The sequence below is a fragment of the Lonchura striata genome, chromosome Z (genome assembly GCF_050655825.1).
Source record: "Lonchura striata isolate lonStrDom1 chromosome Z, ASM5065582v1, whole genome shotgun sequence".
In the NCBI taxonomy this organism is placed as follows: Eukaryota; Metazoa; Chordata; class Aves; order Passeriformes; family Estrildidae; genus Lonchura; species Lonchura striata.
In genome coordinates, this window is record NC_140740.1 from 61,618,421 (window position 1) to 61,630,796 (window position 12,376).

Here is a 12,376-nt window from a genome sequence, read left to right on the forward strand (position 1 = left end):
TCCAAAAGATATATTCGGTCCTCAGCAGAAGATCAGAACAGTACAGATGACATTGTAGATAAAGCCCAAGACCAACAAACACAATGATAAAAAGTAAATCAGTGAACAGTTGTTCCAATTTATGTCCTATTTCCTAACTTTTAAATGCTTGATGTTCCAAGTTAAAATCTTCCTTTAATATGTATGTAAAGTTCCTAAGAATACATTGAGAGGGATGGGAAGAGGGTTTCTATTTCAGGCATTTGAATCTGCTTGGAGCACAGCACTCCAGCTTTTTTGGGCTTCTGCATAGCTCTGCATAGTTACCTTCAGAGACCACATGCATTCAAATAGCATTCCAAGGTTCCATAGTTTATCCCAGTGGTCAGCTCAGCTCCTCTGCTCTTTTGCTTCATGGGACAATAGGTCTTGCTGTCATGTGTTGCCACGCCTTTCTTTTCTGGATTATCTGCCTCTTCCAGTCTGTAACACTTCTGTCTCTGTAACAGTGTCAAAATCCACTTTTTTCCACTCAGTACAATAGTACTCTTTAGTAGTGATACAATGAATCCTTTCTTGTTCATCTGTTGCCTTAGGTCTCTCTAAAGTTCCTGAGAATGATTTAATTTTCTCTTCTGCCTCTTCAGCCAAACAGGTGCTTGGGCTCGCTTTTGAATTTCATGGCACATGAAAATTTAGTGCATGGTATATCTGTATCTTCAGTATCTTATGCATGAATTTAAAACTACTATGACACATAAACAATGCCTTGTACTTGCATATTTATTTAATTTAAGTTGTTCTAAGAAAAGGGACATGATTTCAGAAGAAAGCACTGTTTTGCCATTGCCTGCTGGTAATCCTGGTCTTACCACTCATTCTTTGGTGTTAACAAATAAACCATTTATTATCTTTGTGCAGTTGGGTCAGAACTATTCAACTAAACCATGGCCTGCCAAGCAAGCATGGGCTGTGTATTATCATGAACTATTGCAAGCATGATCTCTTTTGCAGAGCATACCTATGCCATGGCAGTGCTAAATGATACACTGTGCTTCATGCAAGTGCCTGAGATTTGTGTGACAAAACTTCTCTAACAGGAAAAAGAAAATTTAAAAAAAATAACAGGGACTACATGTCTGAAGTTTAGCAGCCCAAGGTAGTGACTATCACTAAAGATACACAAAAGAGTATATAAAAGAGTGGGTAGGATAGCTGATGAATGTTCAACTCATAAATCTGCAGCCACAAAAGAAAAAAAAAAACAAAACAACCCAACAAAAAAAGACCAAAAAACAAACCATAAAAAAAAAAAAAAAAAAAAAAAGGCAAATAAGGTGAGCACATTGATTTGAGTGGGAACTCCCTGTCTGGCTAGTCAGACACACTCAGACCTGGATGAGGCTGTTCCAGTTCACTTCATGAGCTTGCCCATTCTGAAAGCCAAATGTCCCAGTTCCTACAAACAGAGCTGGGTTTTATATGCAAGAGAAATTTCTCTCTTTTGATGGCTGAACAACCCTTCATCAACACTTAAGGGCTCCATGGCACACTTTAGTTATAAAAATTTTATGGATAAATAAAAGACCCTAGAACAGGAAGAATACTTTTGTTAAATTAATTCTGTTTTACTAAAACACTAAGAAACTGATGATGAGCCACTTCACTATTATTAGTAGTTTTGCAATTTTGTGGTGGAAATGTAATAAAAAAATGTGCAAAATCATAAATTTAAGTCTTTATGCTACTCATACTTTTAAGCTAAAACTTATATTTCAAATTGGTTAACAGCTATATTTCCTTAAAGTATGGGAAACATTTTACAAAACTCTTTATTGTCTAGAAGAAGACTGTTGGCTGTCTGCCTAATCCTGATGGGTTAATAATCAAAATCTGTAAAAAAAAGAGGTAAAATGTAAAAATGCCCTTTGTGGGCATTTCACATCTTTGGCAAAGGAGCAGTTGATCATTCCCATTTACAGTATATGCTTTATTCTGAGGAGAGGTAAGATAGACTATTTGTGCTTTGCTAGATCACATAATCAGGCTATGTTTTGATCAATAAGGAAATACTGTTTTGACCATTAGATTTGTAGTCTGTTTATCACTCTGTGGTATAACACAATTTACATTTGCAGATAGGCATAAGCAAGAATAAGTGTAGGGAAATAAATAATAATTAAAAAAATATCCCTTAGATTCAAATGGAATCTGAGTCTTGAGTCTGACTTCAACAAGAAAGATATAATGACTCCTGTCTTGAAGACTTGTCTTCTTCTTGTCTTGACTTCTCTGTCAAGAAAGACACTAGTTCTTCAGAAAGCACTGAAAACTGTCTCCTCTAGTTTATTGATTTGAATGCATCTTTTGCATTTTCAGTTTAAGATGGTACTTTAACAGTCCACATTTCTAAATCACTGTTGGTGGGACATCTGTGAGCACATACCCACAAGGTATAACTCCAAGACTATTCGTGCCAACGAGAATTTATCTGTTCAAACTTTGTGTCATCATGTGGTTTCTGGGTCTTCCATGAACGTGAAGAGAGAGTATTTTTATTATGTTGGAAAACGGAAGTTCGGTTTAACACCTTACGGTGACCGCATAGTATCAGGACTCACATTTGAGTGCTGCAGGGGGGTGAGACATAATTTTTACCCTACGTTGCTGTCTGAACCTGTGCCGTTCGCAACGCGCTGGGCCCGAGGGCAGCCCCGTGCCGCTGCACTCCGCGGGGCAGCGGAGCGGTGCCAGCAGCCGGCGCGGGACCTGCCCCGGGAAGGAGCCGCCACCTGCGTTCCGCCCCCCGGCCGTGCCCGGCCCCGCGGGGCGCCGGGGCGGAGCAGGACCCGGCCCGCCCCGCGGAGCCGCAGGTAGGGCAGCCGCCCGCCCGGTCCCGGCGCGCTCTCCCCGCGGTCCGGCCTCCGCGGCCCCGGCGCTGGCCGATGGATCCCGAGGCGGCGGGGGACGAGCTGTCCCGCTTGCGCGCCCTCTTCCTGGCGTGCGACGCCCGCGGCTCGGGCCGCATCGAGCGGGAGGACTTCGCTGCTCTCTGCGCCGAGCTGCGGGTGCAGCCGGCCGAGGCCGAGGCCATCTTCCAGCGCCTCGACAGCGACCGCGACGGGGCCATCACCTTCCCGGAGTTCGCCCGCGGCTTCCGCGGCGCCACGCGGCCGCAGCCCGCTGGCAGCGAGCCGGGAGGCGAGGGCATGGAGGAGGAAGAGGCGTCAGCGGTTTGGGTCGCCGCGGGGCTGGATCAACCCTGGAGGGACTTCGAGGTGCGGCTCGGGGACGAGGCGAGGTACATCCCCAGGTAAGGTCCGGAGCCGCCGGTCCCTCCCACCCCGACGCTGGGCCGGAGCTGCCGGAGCCGCGGGCGCCCCGGCCCCGCCGCTGCTGAGCCGGCCCTCCTGGCGGAGCCGCCGCCGGCGCTGATGCAATCCCAGCTGGGGAGCGGCCGAGTAGCCTGACCCCTCGCCCCCTGTGCCTGCAGGTGTAGCGAGCCCTCCGTACACCTGCTTCCCGGCTGGAGTGGTTTCCAGCGCTGTTATCCAGCCTGCAGCCACTCCTGGCTTCTTCTGCTCTGTTACGCCGGCGACCCACGTGGGGAAGTCTGGCTGCTAGAACGCACGAGATGTAAAGTTCTGCTGGCTCCGCAGGAACTTTTTCCTCGTGCTGTTCTCCGACCAGCCCCCAGCATTTTTCTTCCTGCCCAGTCAGTCTTTTCCTGGTAAAGGCTGACCAGCAACATCGTTGCCTCCACATTAACGGTGTTGGTAAATATGGCTCTCGGTCTGATGGGCTCGCTGAGATTTGTGAGAATTTTTGTCCTCGGGCTCAGTGAAATGAAAACAAATGATGGTAGCTTTGTTGGAGATTAAATCCGTTTACCACGGGTCTGTCAGTACGGGACTGGTTCCAGTGTACAGAGATGAATTTTGGTCACTCTCAGGAATCTGCCTGAAAGCTGAGGTGCTCAAAATTAATATGAAAATGTTGGCCATAGAAAGTACAGAGTGATTCTCCTTCATTTTAAAATTGTAATTTATGGTGGAAAACAAGTAATCGGAGTTTCAGGACTTGGCAGCTAGTCAAGAAAGTTTAAAAAAGTCATGCATGTGATTATATCTCTATGTTGTTTCTATGTAATACTCCTTAAATTCCAACCTATACCAATTTGGTTCCAGCCACATTAAAAATACTTTTGGTTAGGAGGCAAAAAGTTTCTTCAGAGAATTTTTCAGTTACTCAACCTGCTGCTCATGTGTAAATCTGGAGTAAATTTTCTTTTCTTTCTGGTCTACTCTTTAGTCTTAATGGACTGTCCCATTTCAGACAGATCAGTAATTTTGTACAGGTCTTAATTTGTTCATGGTGTTTTCCCTCTTAGACACTTGCTTTCTAAAGAACAAAAGGCTGTTTGAAAGCTTGCAGACACAGTTAATAACCTGAAGTCAGAAACTCAATAGGAGCTGAAAAAAAATCTGAGTCATGAACAGTGGTAACTTGTGAAAGCATCTGTCTCCTCTTGGTAATAGTTCTGTTTCAGTATCTTGGTTACTGTTTGCAGCAGTACTTCCAGTATAGTCTGATTGTCTAAAAGGATAATAGGAAGGGGAACAGCTTTAATTGGCTGCACGATGCAGCTACATCTGGTAGTTTTGCTAAATTCATCATGACAATGTAATTAGTGTTATGGCTCTTTTACATAAAAACCGAAAACAGCTAAGTTTTGATGGTTAAATAGTATCAGATAGGCCATAGTTTGATGTAAATGTTTCTTTTTCAGTTTCAGATTTGAACATCCCTCACAGTTGGCTGTATTCATTAAACGTGTGTGTCAGCTGAAAAACAGTGTGCCCTCTGTTTTTTCTCTCTCCCATCCTGAAGTGCTAGAACAAGGTCTGTTCGACAGCTCAACTTTTTTTTTTTTCCATTTGTAGCCCATGTCTTTTTTTTTGTTGGAACATATATGTAAGGTTTTTTCCCATGTAAGTAGTCCCAATAAAATCATTAGGTCCACTTACATGAGTAACGAATAAATTGAAATTCTCTGAGGAATCTTAAGCAGAAAATCAAGCAAAGTACAAGCTGGACTTCAAAAAAGAGATTTATCTTTTTTATTTAAATTATTTGTTTTAGTTGTTTATCACTTCAAGTTTTTATTCAGGAAAAGACAGTACTTTGAAAACTAGAACTGGCTTGGAACACACCTGCATCTTCAGTGGTATGAAAGAGTTGGCATGCTTGTGCTGGGATTTCATATACTTGTGACATCGACATCTGTGAGAAAAGTAATTACAAAGGAGAAACTTCTCAAAGCCAGATGAGTGCAGCTGGTAGTCCATACTTTTTAATCTCAGTTGTGTAGTTTTTATCTTGATCATTTTAGGGTTCAGTTCCTCAGAGTGCTTTGCCTTGTGGCCACAGACTAGCAAGACACTGGCACATGTGCTTTGATGCTATTGGGGTTTACACAGAGAGAAACAAGGCATAGCAAATGGAAGTAGTGAGATAAGGGTTGAAGGCAGGAGAAAATGCCACAGTAAACACCTGTGGTCTCTCACTCCTCAGCTTGAGTGAATACCCATGGAAATCAAAGGGAAAAGTTCCACGATACACGTGGTTCTGTCTCTGTTTCAGAAACTGAAAATTCAGTTTGTGTGACTGAACTTTTAAAAAGCATAGATACCCTCCATAATGAGGTGTGAAACCCAGTAACAGGTCTATACCTTGCCCTAGTCCTCAGTGTAGTAGCAGGCATTTAATGCAAAATTATTTATCACCAGATACTAAAATTAGCATATATTACTATAAGTGTATTTTGAATTTAATTACTTTTTCTGCAAAAGGTAATTTTATTATAGGGTGGATCATACCTCTGCTGTTTGGTGTATCAGTTGCACAGTCCTTTTGGGTTATACTTCAAAAGATTTAAGTCTGTGCTGAAGCTGTGGTTTTACTGTTTGCAATTAAACAGGCAGAGTTACATCAAAGAGTTTCTTTGCAGCCTTGCTCCTTTCCTCGTCACTTGAACAGATTTTTTTTTACTAAATTAAGTTAGATTTCTTGGTAAGGTACTGTGAGTCAAAGCATTGTTTGCCTTAGCCTGTACTTGTGCTTGGTAGGCAATTTGCCTCTAGGAAAAAAAATGGTGGAAGGTCTTTCCAGGCTGATAACCTCATATGTGAAGTCAGACTTTAGTGGAATTGTACAGAGGATTGATTGTTGTTTTTTGTTTCTTGTTGCTATTTTGATTTGTTTGTTATTAATTTAATTTAAAATGCAGTTACCCTTCTGCGTTGTTACATTTAATCAGGAATAGTGAGTAATTAAACATAGAATCATGCAGTGCCTTTAGTTTATATGTATTTATAGTGAATTGCCAGCTGGAGATCTGTTTTATTGAGAAGTCAGCCGTGTGTGTTAGTTTATTCTTCTAGGAAGTATTTGCAATGGCACAGGAGTGGACAAAAAAGAAATGTACCTTTTTGGTGCTCCAGACAGTGAGTGCTTCAATGCACTGCCACACTGGAAGTGTTTAGTCCTTGATGGTGTAGCTGGATGTTGCATTCTTTCTTGTGGCCAATCTCAGTGGTAAGAATAAAAGGTTCCCTCCATGCTCCTAATAGAATGATATTTTCCTTTAAGTGTGTGGGAATGTCAATCATGTATAATGGCAATCCTTTTCCATTCCTCAACTTGTGTAAGGAATAAATTAACATCCTCTGACACTACAAGAAAAATCCTGTACTTAAGAATGCTATGGCATTTCTCTCTATATAAATTATAGGCAAAAAAACTTCTTAGAAAACAGATTTTTAAATTTCAATGTCAAATATTTCAGTCAGGAAGAACAAAGGCTTGGGACTGTCAAAGCTCTTCCAGGCAACTTTTTGTGCAATATTTGGCAAATTGGATAATTTTATTGGAAAATGAACTAAATTAATTGGAGCATGAATGGGTGGATTAATCTGAAGTAGAAAGTTTGTATCCCTATTTTTAGTTAAATCTGCTGCCACTGAGAGGCTTCATATTCCATTGCTTTGCTTTTCAGTCTTTGGGTCTGTTTTATTTTTGTACCTTGTACTTTCAGCCAAGCTGACTATTCATTAGACTCAGATTTCAGTGCTGCCTGATTGTGAGATTTTATGCCTCATACAATTCCGAAGTTTCTTAATATGATTATGTAACAGGGTGTCCCCAGTCATGTCATCTGGAGCTGTATAGAAAATGTGGATCTGGGGGATGTGATAAAATGAGAAAAGCATACTTTACATACATGTTCTTAACGTGAGCTACTTAAACTGTGAAAACAGGTGAGGCTCATAGGATGTACTGCTGCACTACAGCAAAGAAGAGAAGCTCTGCTGCATGAAAAACCCATCCAAAACGTGTCTTGGTCTTGCTGTCATAAATTTTTGCTGAAGTCAATATAGAGCACGGTATTAACTTTTGTCAGCAATTTGTGTTTACTTTCATGAGATGATGAACCATGATGTCAGAACTGGAGAGGTTTCCTTGGAAGCTGAAGCATGTTCCCTGGAGAGGGGATAAAGGAAAATCCTCAGAAAAACCAAATGCTGCATCTTTTTTTTTGCCAGTGTTGGAGAGGAGATCTCTTCTATGGGAATGTTGTCTTGTCTTGTAATACATATCATGACAGGGTTTTGAGAGATGTGCTCTGCTGAAAATGTGGTGAATGCCTTTCTGTGAGCTAGAAGACTTTCTGAGCTACCTTAAGTTTTACTGCTCTTCTGATTTTTGCTTTAATCAAAACAGCATCTGTCCCAACTAACTTAAACACTGTAGCATTCATTTTCCTGGATTATCTTCCTGGTATCATCATGTGATCATTTGCCATAATGTCTTTGAGGTGTTCTCCTTTTCCACAGACTTAATCTTTCCCTGTCTGTCCCACAGACCTTTCCACTGCTGCTCCACTGGCTCTAAATCACCTCTAAGGGAACAGCATTCATGCTTTGGAAATATTAAAAATCTTTCCTCTGGGAATCAGACCTTGGCTGGTCTGTCTCAGCTGGGGGTTACTGAGTTGAATATCTTCTTCTAATGCAGCCTAAATGAACACTGTTTCTGAAGGGGCAGATATAGAAAAAGAAAAGGTAGTATTAAAAAACCCACAGTGCTTCAAGTTTACAAATATTTCAATTTTACACCATGTTAGAATTCTGTGTAATCTATTTTTCCTTCAGGCACTCAATCTAGATTTACCAGTCAGCATGTCCAGTGTGTTTGCTTTTCAGAAAAAAGTACTTCTTAGTCTCTTGGAGGCACACACAGAGGCTGTTGGTCTCCAGTGTAAGGACAATTATCAGATGCATAGTGCTTTGTTTTGTTCTGACCACCCAGCTCAGACCACATTATGCTTCATCTCTTCATGTCCATACCAGAACAGAACTTCTACAAGTGATCAGAGCAATTTTACCAGCTGACCTACAGTAGAAAGGGATCATTAAAATAGTGTTGTAAAACCAAATACTTCCCTTAGGGTCAGACTGGATGCACATGTAAGCATATGTGATGCACAGGGAGCACATGTAAGATACTGAGCAACTCTGGAGTTGTTATTAGTTGAAAAATTCCATCATCTTTCTCTGAACAGTATTCAGATTGTGGATTATTAGGCAAATGGTCACTGTGTAATCAGCAAACCAGAAATAATACTATGAATTGATAAGGGTTAATATAGCTGTGTGGATTAAAGGAAATTATAACACAACATAATCTAAATATTTGATATCCCCAAAATCAGTGTTTATGTTTTTTTTTTTTTTTTTTGGTGTGGGTCCTCTCTCTGCCTTCCTTCTTCTCCTCTTCTATTCCATGGTATTTTAAATTTACCATATTAGAAATAGCGTTATAATCAGAGCGGTTTTATTTTCTTTCTGCAGTTCTCATAGGAACTTTGTGAAATCATGTGAATACTGTAACTTTGCTGAAGTTAACTCATGTGAAGCTGTGCAAATATTGACCAGTTACTCTTACTAAGTACTAATTTTACAGATGGTTTATGTTATAAAACCTTTGAGATGAGGTAAGGTAAAGCCAAAGTAGTCCTTGGCCACAATGCTCTACTTTTTGTGGATTATTAGTTTGGTGTCTGCATTTTGCAGAAGCAATAGAAATAAATTCATGTATGATGAGTAGTATAACCATAGTGCCAGATGAGCAAAGTGACAAACTTTCATGCCATATATTAAAATACTAATGCTTTTTCTATGCATTAGTATTTGTGAATACCTTTAAGTTCCACACTAAACAACTGTGTTAGTGTGGAACTTATAGGTTTGCAGCTAAATACACTGAAAAATGAATTTAGAATTTCAAGGAAAGCCAGTTTAAAGAGCAAGTCCAAGCATTTGAGATTAACTTTGCTGAAGCATTTTGTCTAGCAAAAGGACAGACTATTCAGACTTCAAGTCACCTTGGTGAAATACATTTGTAAAATCTTCTTTGATAGTTAATTTTGAATAACTAATGAATTTGCAGAAAGAAATAGCATGTATGCAAGAAGAAGTGACGACAAACAAATTGGGCAATATTCATTGCAGCTAATCTGTCCTGCTGCAGCAGTGTCACTGATATTCACCAAAGCATGTGAAAACAGAGGAATGATTAAAAATGTAAAAATGGCAATTTGGAGCAAATAATCTGCAAATACTTACTGCATGTTGATATAGAGTCCATATAATTGCTGCCTGCCTTCATCATGGATTCATGATTACTTGGAGTGACTAAATCACCGACAATCTTTCCAATTCATGAAACTGTATTATGTCTTCCTGAAATCATAGGTGATTAAGTAATCCTGCTAATTTTTTTACATGTCTTTGATTTTTCATCTGTTTTATTGTTGTTGTGTTTGGTGTTTTTTTGTGATTTTTTTTGGTTGATGTGGTAGTTGTGAGCCTACTTTTTAATTAAGACATCCTCTATCATTGCTGTAGAAGCACTCATAAGTATCATTGAGAGTTTCAGTGATCAGCTGTGATCTTTCCAGGCCCTTTCCAGACTCCTGCATTGTTGGGTTGTATGGATATTGGTTGACTTCCTAAGCCTAAGTACTGCTTCCTAAAAATATGTTACTGAAATATTTTGAATCCAGCTGTGTGGTTGCTGGTCATTGGGGTAAAAAGGGATATGAAATATAAATTTTTTTTAAATCCCAGAGGGAGACTAAAACCTCACAGTAACTACTTTGGGTTTCTGACTACTGCATCTTAAAGCAGACTTAGCTGTGTGGCAGAGGGTCAGCATTACAGACCGACTGGTTTCTATCTTAAATTCAGGCATGTGTAGTTCCAGATCACAGAATATTCTGAGTTGGCAGATACCAACAAGGATCGTGACAGCCACTCTAAAGTGAATAGCCCATACAGGTACTGGACCCACAACCTGGCGTTATTATCACCAACTAACTGATCTCAGGGTGTATATACTTTGAAAAGAATCACGGAATAGTTATGGTTGGAAGGAGCCTTTGGAGATCTTCCAGTCCAACCTCCCTGCCAAAGCAGGGTCAGCTAAGAGCAAGTTACACAGGAGTCTTGCCAGGTGTGTTTTGAATGTATCCAGAGAGGGAGAGTATCTTGGGGCAGCTTCTTCCAGTGCTCTGCCAGCCTCAATGTCAAAGAGACTTTTCCTCATGTTGAGGTGAAACTTGCTCTGTTTTAGTTTAGGGCCATTGCTCTTAGCCTGTTGATGGGCATCACTGAAAAGAATCTGGCACCATCCTCTTGGCACCCACGTTTCAGATATTTATATGTGTTAATGAGATCCCCACTCAGTCTTCTCCAGACTAAACAGGCTCAGTTCTGACAGTCTGTCCTCATAAGAGGGATGCTCCAGACTCCAAATTATCTTTGTGATCCTCTGCTAGACCCTCTCCAGAAGCTCCCTGACTCTTTTACTGAGGAGCAGAACTGGACACAGTGCTCCAGATGCAGCCTCACCAGGGCCAAGTAGAGGCACAACTCCCTCGACCTTCTGGCCATGCTCTTCCTGATGCACCCCAGCATACCCTTGGCCCTCCTGGCACAGGCTCACTGCCAACTCGTGGACAGCTTGTGATCCACCAAGAGTCCCAGGTCCTTCTCCACAGAGCTGCTCTGTAGGAACAACCCTCGGCCTGTGCTGGCACTTGGGGCTTTTGCTGCCCAGCTGCAGGACCTGACACTTGCCCTTGCTGAGCTCTTTAAGTTTCTCTCTGCCCAACTCTCCAGCCTATCAAGGTCCCACAGAATGGCAGCAGAACCTTTAGGTGGATCAGCCACTCCTTCAGTTTAGTGCCATCAGCAAACTTGCTGAGGGTACATCCTATCCTTTCATCTGGGTCATTGATAAACAAGTTGAACAAGACTGATTCCAGTACTGATCCCAGAGAATGCCAGTGACTACAGGCCTCCAGGTGGATTCTGGAAATGTCCTTATAACAGTTTTTTAAATGCAAATAATTAATTGAATAAATATACATTTGAGGATTTCTTTAATGTTATATTATTTATACAAGTTTGTAGCACCTGATGATCAGATAAATCTGTTCATTATTGCTACTGTTTGTGAACTTCAACATTACTCTCTTTAGAATACATTTTGAAAAAGAAATTGTGTGCGTACAATGGAAGATTTTTATTTACTAAATGCAGGTAATACAGGATTAATCTTTGTAAAGGAAATACCTTGCAACACTAAAACATGTATGTACATAGAAATTTCTCAGGCATCAGTAAATCTTTATCTCTTTGTGCTGGTTTTATGTTTCTCTATCTCAAAATGAATGTCAACATTTCAGCTGGAAACAAGTTTTACAGTATCCTGAAGTTGTTAAATTGTTAAAAAGGGAATTGAGCTATAGTAACAGTTGTGGTACTGTTTTAATTATGTTCGACCAGCATTGATAATCAAAGCTGTAGAATTGCTTCAAGTGAGAAAAAATTAAGAGAATATACACTTGTTGAATTGCACAATTGTTGGTATAATGTGTGAATGTATAATGGTGAATGTATTAAGTAGCACTACCTTCACTGAAGATAGGAAAACTTCAGCTGTCTAACAAAGAGGATTGTTTAATCAGGGTTCAAGCTTTTGTTAGCAACAAAAAGAGGGCATGTATTTGTGATGTTAATATGGTGTTAGACTTGAACTTGCAAAACATTGTTTCTGGTTGTATTTCTGCTTCTGATAATTTGCATTTCCTCATTACTGGCCTGTTTTTTCCACGTTTATAGACTTCATCTACTCTGTTCCTTTTTTCCATTTGGTTTTTAAGTTGTTTAATACCTGTTCATGTTCTAGTATATAATCTATGTCAATCACATTCAGTTTTCCTTAGGACAGCTAAATTCTGTTACAGAATATTTTCTGGTATGTTGCCTAA

General features: G+C 40.6%; 1 protein-coding gene across 1 annotated transcript in view; it reads left to right on the top strand.

The window, feature by feature from the left end:
* Positions 1 to 2,819: 2,819 nt before the first annotated feature.
* RASEF (RAS and EF-hand domain containing) overlaps positions 2,820 to 12,376 on the top strand; it is a 28,782-nt gene continuing 19,225 nt past the window's right edge. The window contains exon 1 of the mRNA XM_021534473.3: positions 2,820 to 3,292. Within this exon, the coding sequence (XP_021390148.3) occupies positions 2,925 to 3,292 (368 nt within the window). The 5' untranslated portion in view covers positions 2,820 to 2,924. The remainder of the gene's footprint in view (positions 3,293 to 12,376) is intronic.